Genomic DNA, 20,777 nt, shown 5'->3' with positions numbered 1-20,777 from the left:
TATGAAACAAACACACAGCAAGGTAATGATATGGAGACAGGCATATATAAGAATGCCCATATTACCATGCCAAGCCGAGATGGGATAGACAAAATTAAGTGATGGTTGTTTGTTGCTAGAACTAATGACGTAAAGATCTTATACCTAAAACTTTCTTAGAAATGATAGCTTGCAACTGCCGCACAGGCTGCAGAACTTTTATTTGTGAATGTAAACGTGCCTACTTCCCAGGTAAAGACATTTGCAAATTTCAAATCACAATCTAATCATTCCAAAAAAGATTGTATAAATAACATAATTATATACTGTAGCTTAATAAGGGAAAACAGAATTTATTTTCCAAAAAAAAAAACGCTGGTGGAGTTTTTTATATCAATACATGTGTTCAAATGATTGTCAGTTATATAATTAGTATTGAAATTATGATATTCAAACATTTTCCCCATTTAAGAGGCTTTAAGAAGTCTAAATAGAGAATGATGAAATGTTGCTATTAATATACTCCTATTTGAATTGCCATTTTGACAAAATTAACGTCATTTTCATGAATACCAACACATTTCATCAATCTTGGTACAACCTAATTATGATAAATATGTTTGTTAGACTAATTTGTGATTTTGTATTGTTATTTTTTATTTCCAATAAACAGACTGAGACGAAAAATAATGAAATCTGGCTGTCCACCATTTTAAACTATTTATCGCGATCAACATATTTTGTTGGACTCAGCACACCTTAGGTATGATAAAATGCTATGCTGAACGAATTTAGATTCGATTGTTACCTCACTTTTTAAGGATATGTGAACCTGACATGAAACTAATTGAATAGTTGAAAAAATTGTTTAAACAGACTCTAATCGATTTGTTTTTGTCAAAAAAGACATTTTAAGCATATGTTCGTGAGTTCGTTTCCATGGCAACGACCTTCAAACTTACCCATGTTCAAAAAATTAGAACGAGAAAAAAAACCTTAAATGCAAATTAAAAATGTCATAAAAGACATATTTACAATTAACTAGAAAACTTTTCTCACAAAAATATTAAAAAGGTTAATAAAATACTCTATTTATCTGAAAATGGATTATAAGAATTCCTTTTATTTAATCCGCTATTTTAGTTTGAATTTCCTCTGACCACTAAAAAAGTGACATTTTTTGACGTGACTCGAGCTAGAAAAATTGCAAAAAATACTATTTCCTATAATTACACTCTTATTTTTTTTATGTAATTTTGAAGAAATGATAAATAGCAAAAAATTAATAATAAATAATTGGCATGTTCGTGAATTAGAAAAAAAGATAATAACGTCTGAATTTCCTCTGACCTCTATTGAAATAGATGCTACAAACCCTACATGCTGGTAGAAAAGACGTATAATTCAGTTTTAAATGGCAATTTCTTTCAACTAGTTATACTGTGAACCTGCATAAGTTCTTGTAGAACAAAATTAATGGAGTTGTGTTGCAAATACTACAATTAATTGAATAAAAAAGGCTGAAATCCGAATTTCCTCTGATCTGACTTTTACAAAAAATCACTCTGCACGCTTCATGAAAGTCAACACTGCCATAAATGGTTGTATTTCTAAAAACCAATCATATAAAGAGAAAATGATTCTTTCATTTAACAATTTTTTCACTTCCTAAAGAGTTTATTTTAATGGTAATTAACAGAGTGTCATAGTTGTGCATCTAATATAATCAAGAAACTCAAATCTCTGTACACAAAAAAGAAAAACAAGCATGAAAACTTTAATACACACAATCTTTATTAAGCCTTTGTTGAAAGATTTAAAATACAATCAAACCATATAAATCACAGGTTTCATAAAAATCATATACTGATTGTAATTAATTTGAATTTCCTCTATCAATCTTTAAAAGTTTTGTCTGATTTGCAAGGTATTGCATTAAAATGGGTGTCGGAAAATAGGAGAATCTTTCAAATTATTACAGGTATAAAATGAAATTTGATACTTAATCATAATAATTCTTTAAATCATATTATCTGATATTGAACTTAACAACACTGCAGATTCTGAAATGATTTATGATTTGTCGTTATACATGTATATACATGATTGTATGCAATCCTATAATTCCTTTGAACTTTGAACCCTTCCTTGGTCCCCATTTTGTTCTTGATGCTATTTATAATGTATGATTTAGACTTTATCAAATTGATTACGCAGGGTAATATATTACAATGGTTCAGCCTCAATTTGAACTAAAAAATAGAAAATGTGGAAGGCCACACCAATTAAATTTCTTTTTCATCGGATCCTGCATGCTCGTGTTTAAATAAAACTTTACAAATCATATCATTACAGACCGCCTAAAAATTTCGGCTACAAAAAATAATAATCTTATTATTTTATCACTCGCCCGCTTGTACCCTTTTCCACTTAATGTCCGACAAGCAAGAAATTATATTGGTGTGGCCTTACTAGGATATGTATATTTTTTTTCATGCAAAAATGATAAAAATATAGATAAGGATAAGTTATAACAAAAATATTCTTATTCACAAAAATCATTTCAAAAAATATTTAAAATAAAAATTTAACTCAACCATACATTCATAACTCATTCAAAAACTCTGTAATTTAAGAGGACTGATATTTTCTGTGAGGCTTGTTGTATATAAGTGTCATAATGATGATCTCAACTTGATCTACATCAGTTACCTCATCAGGGTTATAAAATAAAACAGACTTCAGACAGATAAATGGATGGACAGACAAACACTAATAGACAGAAATGATGATTTGATATACTATGCAATCATCAAATTAAACATAATTATAAACATAAGACATATATTTTAAAAACCAGTTTCTCCACATGAAGAATATATAGCCATTACAAACTTCATTACTGCACTTGGTCAGTATAAACACCTTTTGATATCTATCAATTGAATTTCTTATAGCATATGCATTATCATAATATATATTCTTTTACAATACTAATTCTTAATTGTATGCATTATATGTCCAAATTATTCATGACTTTTGGAGTTTCAGAAATGGTTTTCAAATCCAAGTAAATGTAATAAATCATAAATGGTAGATTATCACTGGTTTGGTCCAGTTTCATATTTCAGGATATGTTGTGCTGCTTATTAATTGTCTTAATATTATATCATAAATGTTGATATAAATATTGTCATCCTTAAAGAACTAGGTACGGTATATGCCAAAAATGGCCCTATCTCTAAATCGAACGATATTTTACTAAAAGGTAGACATTAATATGTAACTTCATGAAATAGAACAGTTTTGATAATTTCTTCATAATTTTTGTGTGTGCCACTGCTCAAATAGTGTGTCATTTTAGTCATGTTATAATGACGTCGCATTTAGCATCGTAACGTTATACACGTAAGCAATGGGATTCATATGAATCATCCCTCATAATAGTAACGTTAAATAAGACGTTAAGTTGTATAATGATCATTATTATGTACATATAATTATTAACTTATATCTATTCACGGTAAATGAAAAGTTCAATATCTCGCGTGCTTCCGGAAAGCTCGAATTATAGTGCTCCATATATAAATCAATGTTAACACATCTGCCTTTAGAATTACGTTACATCATTTATACATTCTCTTTTGAAATGGTTGATATCTTTTTTAAAAGAAATAAATATTGTTAATTATTATAGTCTTTAACAATTAAACATAATCTGATTAATTTCCGTATTTCAATTTGCATCCAAACTAGTTATGTTAGGATTAGGGCTCGCAGTGTGGTTTCAAAATACGGATTTTCTTGATAAGGTAACAACTTATTTTTGTTATTGGGTGTTTGTGTCATCGCATTCGCCAGCATCAACGATGAGTTTTGTTTGAGATATGCATGCCTGAAATCGTTGAGTATAAATGCATTTATGCCATAAACAATCCGCTTGTTTTTTTCATCTTGTATTTTCCCATCATATTCAGAATTTTTGTGTCCCCTGAAAATATAAAGCGTCGCCGTAATCGATTTACCTTAACGGGTTTTTAAAGGTGTTTTTTTTGTTATTTCCGAAAGGCAAACAAAGTTGCGATCAGTAGTTACCGTTGGTATTTCTATATCATTTGAATTAACACTTACCTGCGGAAACCATTACACATATTTTAAAAACAAAGGGTTTTGGTAAAAAATTGAAAAATACATTTGCATGCAAATTTACATGTACCGAATATTTCGGGATTATCATTATATAACAAAACCTCAAAAGTCAGTAGCTAAATACTGTTTATTGTACCTTCATATTAAATACTTAAATCTGTATGGTTTAGACGCAGTTGATAATCCGTTCTATTACACTCAGCGTTGGCAACACACTTGGCAACGGGTAACACAACGAATTTTTACATGCGCGTAAATTATGTGCGTACAGTTCGCTGTAGAATTCACGTCATTTTTATATAAAAGTAGAAAAATTTTCTCTAAAATTAAGACATTCAGTATAATAAAAAAAAGTGCCTGTTTGGGAGGGTAACAGTTGAAATTGACACCCCTCGAACATCATTGTCAACCTCTGCTTTGCGTTGACAATGGTTTTCTCGGGTGTCAATTTCATCTGTTACCCTCCTAAACAGGCGCTTTTAAAGTAATGTTCTTAATGAAACTCGAGGAATTAATTTCCGCGTAAAATCACAAAAAGCACATATCGCGGGTTTTAAAATCTCGCTTTTATTTTTCGGACATATGTCAACTAATTGAGACTATGATAAAAGTTTGGCGTTTGTGATTTTATATTCTCGCCATTTGATTCAAAACAGTTGAGTCGCGGAATGAAGTACTCACGTAAATAAGGAATATAAAGTATGTGACACAAAATGTAAGGAAAAACGGTACAATACATACTCTTGATTTATAAAAGTAGTACATTCAGTTTATTTATTCAATGAATTAACTGAATAGCATTACCCTTTTGATAACATTTACCGTTATCAAAACTAAAGACATGATCACAGACAGTTGTTCTTTCTTCAAGAGAATGATATAACGTTTCGTATATTTAGAATGAGTTTAAATATTTGTTTTCTTTATTACTTACATGTGATGTACAATTTTTACCGCGCGCCGTATAATATTTTAGGTTTCATTTGTTCCAAGAAACAAACGAACGATTTCATTAGTTTTTGATAAATGATAGTCATTTTACTCTCAAAGGTGCAATACATTGATATGAAATACTTTTAAATCTTTATAATTAACCATAGATAATGCACACTGTGGTTTAATCGATCCATCCAACAGTCAATCACCTGTCAATCAAATCAGTCTGCGAGCTGCATCATGTGCTCTTCCATTTTCGTTCAATTGTTTTTCATTTCAAGAAACATGCGTCTAACAATAACATATTTTGCAGTATTTGTGATGTTTGATGTTATGATTTTAGTGCCTCTGTGAAGATTAATTCTTACATACACTACGTTGTTTAAACTCTCACTCTCTCTCTCTCTCTCTCTCTCTCTCTCTCTCTCTCTCTCTCTCTCTCTCCCCCCCCCCCTCTCTCTCTCTCATGTTTGTGCAAACAATACAGAAGTAATAGTCTTGTTTGCATGGATTTTATTCATTTTTAATACTAATGGTAAGTATAGCGCTTTCAACGCATGAATATACGTTTGTAGACTATCATCGGCTTTATCGGTAAAAATACTATTTGTACATATTAAAACAAAGTAAATGAACCTGTGCTTGCAAAAAAATTTATTCACTGATGCAGAAAAATAGTAAAACTAACAAAATGAAAAATATATACATGTACATTTGACTAAACGGCAAACGCGCGACATGATCGCGGCAAGGTGTGAATATCAGACCGTAGGCCTATAGAACCTCTATATCGTTATCATCAATTACTTGTCCTCTTGAATTAATTTAAGCATTGAAGATGTGTCATGTAAACTTATTTTAAATATTTTATTGTATATCACGGTCTACATCAGCAACCTTTAGTTTGATGTCGGGAGTCCTCTAATAATGTCGAGTAAAAAAAAATCGCTAAGCTTAACGTTAATTTCTTTCACTTACGACCCGCCTTACTCAAAGAATGTGACGTCATGTAAACAAACTTGTTCTGTACATGCGTTTGAAATGTTTCAAATGAAATTTACTGATATTTTCTGAGTGAATGGATCATTCACCGAACATTTCTATAAAAATATGGGACTTGTTGTAGAAGTAATGATGTTTTCTTGTGTTGTGTAAACAAATATGAATATTATGCGGTGGAAAAAAGTGCTACTTTGTTACCGAAGGCGTTTCAAGAGCTCGAGAATGAAGTATGGCGAATATATATATTTGATTTTAATCATTTGCCAAGTCGAAGAATCGTTTCAAGAAGCTCAAAGTATGTAGTGTGAATGAGGAAAAAACTATACAAAACCTACAAGTACGTGGAAAACAAAAGGAAACATGACTCAACAGTATACGGTAGGCCTAAATACAGTTGACGGAAGACCTAAAGTGAAAACAAAAATGATCACGTCCTATATTCACTATCATGATAATAATTTATCAGAACTTATTATAGATACCATTTTTTTGTAATGAAAATTACTGAAGATAAATTCATCTTATATTGTCTGATTTTCGTCATCGATAATTGATTATACAGCGAATATAACCGCATCTGCCTGACTGAATCCACCACTAAAACTCGTCACAAAACGGGAAATTTAACTATCAGCGCAGGCCTCGAGCAAAATGTAATCATGTTTAAATATTTTCTCTTTTTAATCATATTTTAATAAATTATGTTTCGTTTTGCTCGAGGACTGCGCTCTATATACATTTTCAAATTTTATAGTAAAAATTGCCTTGAATATGTTAATTTCCGGTAAACATCGTGCATTTAGCGGATGCTAGTGTTGCTTAGCAACGCTTTGCACGATTATTTTTACGGATTTATCGCTTACACTTGACATCATATTTGTAGTTATGCATTTATTTACTTTTCATAAACAACTTGAAAAATGTTGGAATTTTAGGCATTAATACCATTACAACCGTACCTAGTTCTTACCAAATAAATGATCCAGGGCATCAATCGGGAAAGGCTTTATCAGGATGAACATAACAGAGACAATAATCTGATTATCAGCTCTTCTCTTCATCACTCATGGTTTCAGTTCTTTACATTAGTCTTATATTTTTCCGCATTGTGTCTTGTATTAGGAATGACCTCGTTAACACATACCAGTGATGTTCTCATCTCTTGGAGGTTTGAAAAGTCTGTATTAAAAAAAACCCTGATATTACTGGTACTAATACTTATAACATATAAGAAGGACTTATATGAAAGGATGATTTTAAGAAGCTACATGTAGAAAAATAAAATTCATATAGGCATATTATGAAAGTGTATGCAACATAGACAGACAGAACCTTATATAAATGGATTATTCTATATAAAAATTTGATATCAGGTGAAACTTGTCAACATTTTATTCTAATCTTGAAAATTTAAATTAATGTTACTTAACTTGACAATTTCATATCTTATATAACTGTGTGTATTTAGAAATCTTGCGTTTTAATGATTTGAAAAAAATGGGGAAAAAATAAGAATTTGTAACAATAATGAACCCAGCACATGAAATCTAAATATGATGTGAGCAATTCTATCAACCGATAAACCATGATTGATATACTAATTTTTCTTTCAACTGTACTTTGATTTTTACAGTTCAATAAAGGTGAATATCAGTCAGCTATTCAAATGTTTTCACAGTACAGAGAATCAACATTATTAGTTATTGATAGTGAATAAAAGATTAATTCTTCATGTTTAACATGAAGAATAAATCTTTTATTCACTATCATGCACATTAGCTTGAACAGTATATTTGTAAGGAATAGGTTATATGTTTGTATTGATGATTTTTTTAGCACATAATATGAACTATATGTGCTAAAAAAATCATCAATACAAACATATAACCTATTCCTTACAAATACACTGTTCAAGCTAATGTGCATGATAGTGTTACACTAAAACATTTTGTGAGTAAATGTTAGTAAATAAGCTTGTCATATGCTAGAGTAAACTCAGGGCCCTCTATGCGGTTAACCTTACCATTTATCATCAGATGGTTAATTTCATTTAAGAAAATTCGAACTAAAATTGTGATTATTTTAATTATAAACACTGACTGAATTAACAATGAATAATTTTCATGTTTGAACAAATTAGGATTATTGTGTAGCTATTCTGCATATAGGCTAGGCGATATTGTTTTCACGTGGATAATATACGAGCATAATAATCTGTAATGTGAACATAATACAATAGCACATGTCGTGATAAGACACCTACCATGCTTACTGCTTGCAAATGGCAGGTTTAGATCACAGGGAACTGGTGTATGGTCTCGTCCTTTTTTCCATTCCCTTTTTATGACACCCGACATCAGTTTGTGTTCGCAATATTCGTCATACACTAATAATATCCATCTGTTTTTGTCATTCCGACTTGTTGTTTACATCGAGATTTGGGAAATTACCGGAAATCGGCGCAAGTATGTCGTAAACTTTAAGTTTGTAAATGATTAAAAAAGTAAAACCTTTTGATGTAAATGTTGATATAAATGATATTTTATGCAAATTCATAAACTTACACATTTTATATCACTGTTTTAAATCTTAAAATAAGCAAATTAACCGTCGATGTGAAATACGACAGCTGATCGCCAGACGATAGTTCGCGTTGCGCAATGAGCTTGTTTTTGTCAGGTTCACATATCCTTAAGACTTAAGAGAATTATAGAACTTGCCTGTCGACCATTTTGACCGCCATTTTGACCTAATTAGCACCATTTTTTTCATAGCAGGCGTATTTTTCAGACGAACCAACTTAATTAATATGTAAAAAAAACAACTTTGCTGGACTGAATTATTATTGTTTTTATGTATTTTCTCTACTTTAAAATTTTTTTGGAAAAAAATTATAGAATATGGGTATCTGCCATTTTAATCGCTATGTTGACCTAATTAACGTTTGTTGGGGAAGGCCAGCAAATTTTTTTAACTTAGCAAACTTTAAATATGATAAAATACTAAGCTGGATCGTTTAATGAAAAGACTTTAAGAAAAAAAAATGTAAAAATTGGTTGTCCGCTGTTTTGAATCGCCATTTTGATCTACTTAACGCCATTTTCATGAAGGCCGGCATATTTTTTTTTGGAATCAGCACACCTTAATTGTTTTTTGAAAAATCATGCTGGACCAAATAATAATTATTTGCCGTTAAATTTTTTTTTCAACTAAATCGGACTAAAATGCTAGCAGGAAAACAATTCCCGATTGGCACACTTAAGTTACATTTAATGTATATAATGACTGGGGAAATTGAAAGTTATCCGCCATCCCATTTACCTGTATTTAAACACCAAATGTTGAGTCCATAATTTTAGTACTATTGATATATCAGCTTACATTTTAAGACAGAATTGCAATCATGTGACACTCAAAATTAATGTCCAAAACAACTTGATTGTTTACGTGTGTTATCTAAAATGTCATTTAACGCCTTTTAAACTGATAGATGTAGATACTGACTTTAAATACATGAAACCTCCTGTGTAATTAAATTGTGTTTATTTCTTCTTATTTCCGTTTTTACAATCACAAAGTAAACATCATTTTTTGAGTCACAGTGTTACTTAAAATAAGAGAGTGTCAATCATAAACTGTTCTTTTTCGCCTCGCAGCTTCAACGGAAGACATACGTGTTGCTTTTCAACGAGCTTTGCTCTAGTTCGTGAAAGGACACTGTTTATAAAATCACATTCAATTTTATTGTTTATATTGATAAACAGTACGTCACAATATGGAATTTTTCTGTACGACCTTAACAAAAAAAATAAGAGCAATAAAATTATAATCCATGAATTTGAAGAAAAAAACATAACTATATTCAGTATTATATTGTATTATATGTTTATTACGAACTGAACGTGTACATGTATTTGAACAGATCCAGCGTGCCTAGAAATTGATAGGGAGTTCCGGTGTTTTGCTGCTGATAACGGTTGCAAAAAAAGGTAGTATTTGACAACGGTTGTAAAAAAGGTAGTATTTGATAATGGTTACAGAAAAGGTGGCACTTTGAAGTTTCAAACAATGTACATGTATTAAGTACATAAATATATGGTCAAGATAACTTAGAATATATTTAAATCTTATTCATATTGTAGAGAATTTCATACTACAGAATCTCATGGATGGCCTGCAACTGGTTACATTATTGCAACTGCTGCAGTTTTAGCGGTGATAATACTAAGCTGGATCATTTTTCAAAAAAGAAAAAGGGGTAATAATAACAGATATAATCCACACACTTATATAACTTGTTTGACAGCTTTAGCTCAAATGCGAGTTATTATTTATCATTACTATTAGAGAAGTCGTTTTACGGTCATGTGATGTAATTTGAACCCCAAACCCCAAGTAGTATTGACCGATGACACAGAAAGTAATAAGGACCTTGCAAGCTAGGTTTGTATCACTTTTTTTGTCTTTTGTCGATATTGCTTGATGTGGGTCCAGATAAGCACAAATCAACACAAACTGAAATCCACAATTGTAATTCATTACAAATAATCGTTTATAGTAGTTTATAACGCTCGTAACATAATATAACTTAGCAACAAATTTTATATGGGTAGTTGTCATTGTTGTACCTTATTATCAAAAGAGAGGCGGTTTTCGTATAACCTGTGTGGAAGCATTAACGGATAGAGTAGATTCAAGTTTGTTTAAATCAAAGTGTTGTCCATAGGGATAGGGTTGGGCCATATTAGGAGGGGTGAAATGTTAACAAAGGAATATAGATAAAATTGAATATATTTTTTTAGGTCAAATACCAATCGGCCAGTGTATGTTAAACCATTTTCCATAGCCAATGATTTTTCCACTCTGCTTTCCTACAATCCTTGGCATATTAAGCCGACAAATTTAAAACTTTTGCAACAGAATCCAATTGGCTGCGAAGAAAAGCGATCGCAGGGAATTTACTAATTGGCGTAGTAGTGCTTTGTGTTTTGTACAAAATTTAAATCCTATCATTATAACAATGTTTATGTTGTTATTGAAAAGCATGCAATATATAATTACAAATATATTGGGTTAATTGTTTGATTATTTCTATTTTTTACACGACCATTTCTTCTAATACCTCTTATGTGATAAATACATATTTAAGCTGATCCAATTAAACTTAATTGCTAGACGGCACTGTTCTATTTCTGAGGACGGTGCTGTGTTATTTCTGAAAACATTGGGGAAATTTGCAAAGGGTTGTAAAGGAGCTGAGTGAATCGTCAACCCTTGGCTAGCAAACATGGCGATTTACTTGTGCGAAAGCATTCTTAGGTAGGATAGATTACGGTTTGTTCAAATAAGTATATCCGGGATTAGGATAAAAGGATTTGGCCACAATGGGGAGATCGATCGAAATTTTACGTAGGAATATACAGATAATATAACAAGAAAAGTATTTTTTTTTAAATCTCATCAAAAGTCAATTGACGAGAATGGTTGTAACTTTTATGGTACAGAAGATATAAAGTTGTTCAAATCATTAATCCCTAAATGTTGGTTTTGGCCAAAGTAAGATGGGGACGAATTTAAAAAAAAAATGGATAACAGATCAAAACATCTCGAAAAATCACAAATGATATGATATATGGTAACACTTATGTGCAAGCATCAATACATTATATGATTCTAAACTGTTTAGACTGTGGTCCATGGACAGCGCAAGTGTTTTAAAATTTAATGTAGATTTCTACTTCTATGAAATGTTGTTCAAGATTTTACTGAAAAAAAGGTTATTATTTAGATATGACTATAAAATCATCAAGGTACAAAAGGGACTCAATTTTTAACATAAGAATATTTGCAGAAAAAATATGAAAATATGTTTAAACAGAATCTACTCTACCATAATTTCCAGATATTTTGTATTAAACATGTTGATCAAGCGATCGACGTAGTTGCCTTTGTTTTTAAAAAAGGTTTCGCTAATAATATAAATATTGTATGTACCGGTTTACACAACAATGTGTGCATGTATGTATATATATATATATATATATAGAAAAATGTTTTCAGTAGACGATAACACAATAATCCATTTCTTTCAAATTTTGGATTAAATTTGAAAGAAATGGATTATTGTGTTATCGTCTACTGAAAACATTTTTCTATATCGTTACCTATACCAAGGACTTATTCGTTTATATATATATATATATATATATATATATATATATATATATATATATATATATATATATATATATATATATATATATATTATTACTTATTAGGTTTGTTACTGACTGTTTAAAGAAATTTGTGGGGTCGGTAAAGTCCATAGAAGGCGAGGCGGAGCCGAGCCTTCTATGGACTTTACCGACCCCACAAATTTCTTTAAACAGTCAGTACCAAACCTAATAAGTGTTTTGTTTTGTCGAGGACCTAAAGTTTGATAAGTAAACAAACGTTTGTGTAGAAAATCAGTTCAATTTAACGTTACGTCCGCCATGTTGCGCTATAAATTTTGACGCTTGCCTTTTAAAGAAATTTGTAAGGCAGCCACGTGACGCGTTTCATCCAATGACGTCGCGACATTCTAGTCCGAGGCAAAACAAATATATATATATATATATATCCAAAGTCTCTTTTTCAATGAATAATAAAAAACTTTTAAAACACTGTTTCAAAATATTTCGACCGTGTTACCGGTCTTCATCAGTCGGTGTTTATAGTCTATAGCAACACAACGTAGAACATATACTATGACGTCACAATATGAATACAGTCTGGCAAGTGACGTCATACAACAATATTGCGCCAAAAACATATGAAATAAAAGTGAGAGTCTATATAAAGCACCGTGATAGCCGTAATTAGTATATAAACAAGTAATATATGAAAAATGTATAGATAACGGGACATAAAATAAAGGAAATGTCTATACAAACTAGTAATAATGTAGTCTAAAGACAATAATGTTCCCTTTTGTTTATACCAAAAGGTATATAAGTATTTAATTTTTTCTTCTACAAATTTTCTCTGAATTTTCTATAAGTTTCATCTTTGTACAATTTTTCGATACCTATTACAGAATAATCCTCAACTGTGTGTTCGTCAGTATAAAAATGCATTGCTACAGGGTCGTTAGTTTCTCTCCTGATCAGTGACAAATTTAAAACATGTCTTTGATAATAAGTCACCCCCGTTTCCCCAACATATACAATTTTGTTACACTTTTTCACAAAACACCCCATAAACAACATTACTTGACTTGCAATCGATATGATTTTTAACTTGATACGTTTTGCCCCTCGAATCTTGAAATTGGCCAGAACAAATAATATATTTACACATAACACATTTTTTTGCATCACACGGCTCGGATAAGTGTTGTTTTTTTAAAAAAGAGGTTATTATGTTTCTTATGGACCAATATGTCTTTCAAGTTTTTGTCTCTCCTGAATGCCACTATAGGTGTGTTATGAAACGCAAGTTTTAGGCGGTCGGAATTTTCGAGAATTTTTTGACGTTTCTTTAGTATTTGATGAATATTTGATAGTCCTCTGGAATAGTTTAACACAAACGGAACACGGTTATACTTTTTGTTTTTTTCTGTAGTTCAATAAATCCGAGCGGTTGAGTTTATCCACCTTCGCCAGCTGATCCTCGACATCCTTGTTGGAATATCCACATTTGCGTAGATTAGTTTTAATTTTCTCCCGTTGTTTGAAATATCCCTCATCTGTTGAGCAGATTCGGCGCGCACGGATACCCAGTCCAAATGGTATAGATTTTTTGTAGATTCAGGATGGCTGGATTTTTTATTTAGGTACATGTGTTTGTCAGTGGGTTTACTGTACAGGTCGGTAGAAAGATATCCTTTTTCAATAGAAACATTTACATCTAGGAACTCTATGCTAGATTTAGAAAAGCGTAGATCAAGTTGAATATTTGGATGTATACCATTTGCCATTTCATGGAAATGTAGGAGATCGGCTTCTGTCCCTGACCAGATTCCAAATATGTCATCGATATATCTAACATAAAAAAGAGGTTGTACGTTACACTGTTACAAAAGAATACGTTCCCAATCCCCCATATATACACACGCATAGTTTCTGCCAAGTTTGGATCCAATAGCAGTTCCTTCTGTTTGAATATATTGTTTGTTGTTAAAACTAAAATTGTTATTTTCCAGGACAGCATCCATCATCTGTAAAATGGTATTTGTGTCAACTTCTTTTTTTTGTCGTTGATTTAAAACATTTGCTATTACTTCCCGCGCTTCTTGTCTGGGTATACTGGGATACAGCGCTTTCACGTCCATACAAAATTATAATGAGGAATTGGATAATGGTTGATTTACGGTAGAAAGTTTTCTTAAAAAATCCGTAGTGTCTTGTACACCTATAGTGGCATTCAGGAGAGAAAAAAACTTGAAAGACATATTGGTCCATAAGAAACATAATAACCTCTTTTTTAAAAACAACACTTATCCGAGCCGTGTGGTGCAAAAAATGTGTTATGTGTAAATATATTATTTGTTCTGGCCAATTTCAAGATTCGAAGGGCAAAACGTATCAGGTTAAAAATCATATCGATTGCAAGTCAAGTAATGTTGTTTATGGGGTGTTTTGTAAAAAGTGTAACAAAATTGTATATGTTGGGGAAACGGGGGTGACTTTATATCAAAGACATGTTTTAAATTTGTCACTGATCAGGAGAGAAACTAACGACCCTGTAGCAATGCATTTTTATACTGACGAACACACAGTTGAGGATTATTCTGTAATAGGTATCGAAAAATTGTACAAAGATGAAACTTATAGAAAATTCAGAGAAAATTTGTGGATGAAAAAATTAAATACTTATATACCTTTTGGTATAAACAAAAGGGAACATTATTGTCTTTAGACTACATTATTACTAGTTTGTATAGACATTTCCTTTATTTTATGTCCCGTTATCTATACATTTTTCATATATTACTTGTTTATGTACTAATTACGGCTATCACTGTGCTTTCTATAGACTCTCACTTTTATTTCATATGTTTTTGGCGCAATATTGTTGTATGACGTCACTTGCCAGACTGTATTCATATTGTGACGTCATAGTATATGTTCTACGTTGTGTTGCTATAGACAATAAACACCGACTGATGAAGACCGGTAACACGGTCGAAATATTTTGAAACAGTGTTTTAAAAGTTTTTTATTATATATTTATATATATATATATATATATATATATATATATATATATATATATATATATATATATAATCTTTTTCTCATGTAAACAGTTTGTTTCTTGTAAGATGAAGATAGAATCACTTTTTTATAAATTATATTTTATTATTTGTAGAGCAAGTTGAGAAAAGTAAAGATAATAATGAAAATGAGTCTTTACTAAAAGATAACCCGGAAATAGATGATGATAAACTCCGACAGTTCCTAAGTAAAGGCGAGATTACCGTTTGCCATGTTAGATGCAACATAGTTGGTTGTGGAAAAGCGGGGAAGACGACTCTTTTAAAAAGATTACAAAATGTTTCCTTTGAGGAATTGATGCAGATTGAACGGACAGAAATGGTAGATTTCCACGTTAACAGTTTTGAGGTTCTTTTAGAAGAGGAAACGATTCAAAGTAACATTCTTAGCATTTCTATTTGTAGCTTCCCTATATCAAAATGAAGCTTTCAATTTTTTATCTTAAGTTACTTTTAATAGAATTAGACATAAAATGTAATTTGAAAGTTAAAACAAAAATGAAAAGTTCCTTTTTTTTCAAGCAGAGACGGTAGAGGGAGGCATGTCATTGGAAGATTGAGTTTTAGATTGTAAATTATCAAAATAGTGTTCGCTAATCAAAAGTGGGGTTCAGCGATTGGTGAAATCATCTACTTAAAAAAAATGCTAAAACATCAACAACGGGCATTGCTTACAATAGGTGGTTTGCGAGCTTTTGGATATTAAAAGGAAAATATACATTTTGCATCTTCACAAATACGACTACAATTTGTGATAATATCATGACGCATCTTTAGTTGCGACACGACTCGGTGACTTTTACTATAGGAGTTGTTTGTTTTGAATCTGTGGAATAGAACAATCCATGTATAAACTGATGATCAATATTTAATTGAGACTCCTCTCAATGACACTGGGATATAAGTTGAGCATAAGATTGTATATTAAAACAAATCCAATTTTTAAGGTGCACTTTTCTTCCTTTAGTGTTTCTTCTATTATCCCATCAGGATCTTGGATTTAATTTGTTAAATAAACCCAACTATTTCATGGCATAAACCGAATTTTATTAATTATGTATACGTAAATGTGTTAAACATTTTATTTGTTTTTTTCTTCGCTTTTGAGATATGTGTTACCATTGATAATTACACTGGGCAAATATCTTCAAAACATAAACATGGTAAATCAATTTTCTTTTCATCAATCCTCCCCGAGTTCTTAGTTTAGAAAAAAAGTGTTGAAATGATTTATTTTAGAGCATGAATTGATAATTGTGAAGTAGGTCTATTATCGGCGTAAAGTATAACATTATTTGTCGATTATTTTTCTTTTTTTAACACATCGTCATTCAGAATATTTCTTTTCGTAACTTTTTTTCTATCTTTTCAAGGGAGATATTTTGATAGAAAATGTCTCCTTCACACTTTTATGGAATTTAAAATTTGTTTGGCAATTCTTATTTTCTGCAATAATATTTTAGTTGATGGAATACACTTCGGAAGATGTTATTCAACACGTCCAGTTGCTTCCATTGCTCATTACCTTTTCCCTATGATTTCTGAATATATTGTTCTTTCGATGATTATGTCATAAATAATCTTGACTGTCATTTTTTTTCTTTTCATAAAACTCTTCTAAAATCTTATAGCGGTTTGAATTGTTAATCATTGTAATTCATAAATATCATTTTAACAGAATTCAGCTGTTTTTCCCATGCAAATGATTACGCTCAAGAATATCAATCTATTTTATATCTTTATAAATAAAGTTCCTCTAGTTCACATTTATATTATTGGCTATATAATGTATTGTAACATGCAAACAAAGTATTTAAACAAAATAATCGCTTGTTTTGTTATTTTCATTTAAAGACGCCCTTGTTTATTCTTAAATAATGATAACGAGTACAAAAATTTGATTTTTGTTACATGTTGACTGCCATTAGTATTAACGACGTTTGATGTTTTAGCTTTAGCTATGATCAAAATACATTGAGTTGTTTTTAACTTTAAAGGGACATGGTCACGATCTTGGTCAAAAATATTGTTTCCGATTTTAATGTTAACAATGCTTCAGTAAGGCATTTTTAATAGGCAATCAATACTTTAGTGTCATTTGTTGAGTTTTAAGCGAGTTACAGAGTTTACAATTCTTTGCAATTTAAACAAAGATTTGTTTACATTTCAAATGTTGAGCGAAAATTCAGGTTTCAGACATACAACGAATATGCTGAACGTTAGAAACTGTTTATTTATTTTTAAAATAAGCAGGAACATAGTCAAATCAGCTTGATAAAGATTTTTAGTGGTATATTAACCCATGTAAAAAAAAAAAACAGGGCAGGAGCCTTGTTTACATGGCAAAGAATTGTAAGCGCTGTACCTTGCTTATAACTGAACGACTGATTCTTAAATTTCATTTCATCATTACAAATGCATTCTTAAGGCATTGTGAATAATTAAAAGCTGAAAAAATCGTGATCATGGCCCATTTGCATTCAATTATGATGCAGGTGTAGAAAAAGAAGACACATTACCAACAATTTTGTTTTCGAAAGAAAAACTGGAGATGCCACTCAAAGAAAATGATGGAAAAATGGCAAAAGAAACACACCAACCAGGTATGTTTTGTGGTGTGTGTTCAAATGTCTATAAATAGAGCCTATTTATATGATCATGATATACTTGAAAAGCAGAAATTTTTGTTCAGGATTAAATTCCGTTATTTTTGTTGGTGGTATAAATCCATGACGAATTTTCAACTCAAATTTTAACATATACCGAAATGATATGCGATACATTTTAAAGATTACAATATGACCAAATTAAATGTTAACTTATTTGTATTTGGCTTAAAATGCAATGAAATTTTAACTTAACGAAAATATGTGCTTCTACGGAAAATATTGGAAGATTCTTGTTTCGATGACAACAAGTCGTATCATTATATGGTTTAGGTTTTATTAGGTTAGGTTAAAGAGGCAATTAGTGAACGAACGTTTCAAGAACAAGTTTTCACACAATGTCTACATGGACAATAAACAGAAAATAAATTATGTTTGCAAGCTATTACATGTATCTGTTGAGAAGACTTACTTTTATTATCTATAATATCCACTCTTAATCCAAAAAACCATGTTATAGTAAGAAAAACAAAGTTATGTTGAGATATCCTCTGTTTCAATATACAGCACAACTCATTTATTGCGAAAATCAAGGGACAAACAAAAACACATTTTGTTATAGCCGTAAATCGTTTTGCGATTGTGTCGAATTTGTAAAAAAATTGCTTTTAAATATGGACCCAATAAAAAAAACCAAAAAAACAAACAAAATATGCATATAAAATAACAATCGGTGTTAATTATAATTAATGTGTTGTTAATTAATAATTATCAGAACAAAAAAAAAGAAATGAAACTAAAACTAGGACTACATGAAACCTCTAAGAGACTACAATCCTTTGAAAAAAAAACTCCTAAAATTGTATGCAAAAATTAAAAGCATGTATTTTTCTTTGAACGACGAAATCATGTTTGTCCCTCTTTTTGTCATTTTATCCAATTGTTTAGCTTTTTTATTATAAAAAGGATCAGCAAAATTAATCTGTGATATCGTTTGGGTAATTCTGAGTTATGTTCATGCAGCTTTAATATTCCAATGCATCACTTTTCCGATTTTCTTAAATATCATATAAAAATTTAAAAAATTGTTGTAGGTATCAGAAAAAAACATGATTCTGAGAAATCTTCACTGACAAATACAGCACTTGGCCAAATAGAAAACATACCAATGGTTATACTTAAAAACCAAGCCAACAACGATAATGCACAAAATGAGGACAAATTGATATTCGAACAACACTCCCAAGATACAACGCTTGTTCAAAACCAGTTTCCCCCTGAACCGAATGAAAAACATGGCGAGGACATTGATACAAATGTAGATAAAATCGATTTTGAAAAGTTTGCGATTTTAAAAATAAAAGATGCTGTGAATGAGTTATTGAATGAAAAAGATTTGCGCCCGCGAATAACCTTTTTAGATTTTGCAGGACAAAGTATCTACTATGCTTTTCACCAAATATTTCTTCGTCCTAAATCATGTTCTATATTGGTTGTGGATATGACGAAAAGTCTCTATGACAAAGTTGGTGATCAGGATGAAAATGAAAAGGAGTGTAGCCAATTTGCCTCATGGAGATACAAAGGTTATGAACTAATGCAACCTTTTTTTAGTTATGCGATGAGTGAATTCAACATGAACATAACTATATGCATTATTATATGTTTGTATCTTTTGTAGACTATTACAAATTTTGGTTGAAGTCGATTGACAGTTTTAGTGATACCGAGTCTCCAGTAATAATTGTAGGCACTCATGCAGATAAATTATCAAAAGAAGTAAGTAGAAACTAAGGACACGATTTTCAATATGTGTTAATACCTGTAAGTTGTGGGAAACCTATCTTCGATATATTTTTTGTTTTGTTTTAATAATTTATAAAAATTATACCTAACTTAATTTGACTTAAATACACGTTTTGTTTATAATATTAATCGAAATTATCAACAGAAGTAACATTTGAAAAATCTGAATTTAAACCGAAATAAATTTACACTTTGTAATCGATTTTTATGAACACGTTGAAATGAGGAATATAGCTTGAACAGCGTTTTTGCTGTCTGATAAAAGTCCTAAGTTTTGGATTCGTAGAAAGATTGGAAATTGGTTAAGAACCATACCGTTGATTTTTTTTATTCAAAGCAATCAGTAATTTTAAAATCCTAAAATAAACCCCTGCTTTTCGGCATTTTTTATATTTGATATAATTTGACTCACGTAATCACATACTTAAACAGTTTATTCTTACAGTTTGTTGGTGTGTAATTATTATTTTTTTTCTAGGAGGGAGGTGAAATGTTTATAGAAAGAAATGAAACCACCCTTGACATTTCTAAATAATGATAAATAAATATTCATTTCGATAAATTGTGTTTTAAACGGTGATAAAAGAGTCGGTTAGAAATCTACTTTTTCATATCAGATGTGAAAAGTAACCAGTCTGGAGGAGGGTGTCTATTAAACGAATGAGAAATGACACATATTCATGACCTTTGTCGCTAATGTATACATAAAAATACCTTTCGTAGAAAAAAGGTGATAGAAAGATCATAGTTATGGGAATATTTCTTTTTCAAATCGTCATTTTGAACAATCTGAGTGTCGCATATTTTAAGTCCAGCTAGCTATCTAAAACGAATTTTAAAATTTCAATTTTACCTTTAAAAGGATTATTGATTTAAAAAAGACCCACTTCTACCAATGGATATTGTTACCATAATCATTGGTTTATAATTGGCAATTGAGCTGTTTTTCGTCGGTTGACTTATTTTCTGTCCGTCTGGCCAAGTTAAAACTTTGTTGCCTCGCTGGCTGTTCACTTCAGTTAAAACAGTCGTTTAAAAGT

The 20,777-nt window shown here is 30.7% G+C and overlaps 1 protein-coding gene across 2 annotated transcripts in view; it reads left to right on the top strand.

Annotated features, from left to right (window-relative positions):
• Nucleotides 1–19,767, top strand: part of LOC105347560 (uncharacterized) — a 273,923-nt gene extending 254,156 nt beyond the window's left edge. Inside the window, exons 5-10 of one of the 2 annotated variants that reach the window (XM_066066602.1) lie at nt 9,989–10,055; nt 10,209–10,324; nt 15,421–15,702; nt 17,821–17,928; nt 19,026–19,517; nt 19,613–19,764. In XM_066066602.1, coding sequence (XP_065922674.1) covers nt 9,989–10,055; nt 10,209–10,324; nt 15,421–15,702; nt 17,821–17,928; nt 19,026–19,517; nt 19,613–19,725 — 1,178 coding nt within the window. In that variant the 3' untranslated portion in view covers nt 19,726–19,764. Of the gene's footprint in view, nt 1–9,988; nt 10,056–10,208; nt 10,325–15,420; nt 15,703–17,820; nt 17,929–19,025; nt 19,518–19,612 lie in introns of both variants that reach the window. The other variant, XM_066066607.1, reaches the window with a different exon arrangement.
• Nucleotides 19,768–20,777: the final 1,010 nt, after the last annotated feature.

Source organism: Magallana gigas, chromosome 1 (genome assembly GCF_963853765.1).
Source record: "Magallana gigas chromosome 1, xbMagGiga1.1, whole genome shotgun sequence".
Taxonomy (NCBI): Eukaryota; Metazoa; Mollusca; class Bivalvia; order Ostreida; family Ostreidae; genus Magallana; species Magallana gigas.
This window is presented reverse-complemented; position numbering and strand designations above follow the sequence as displayed.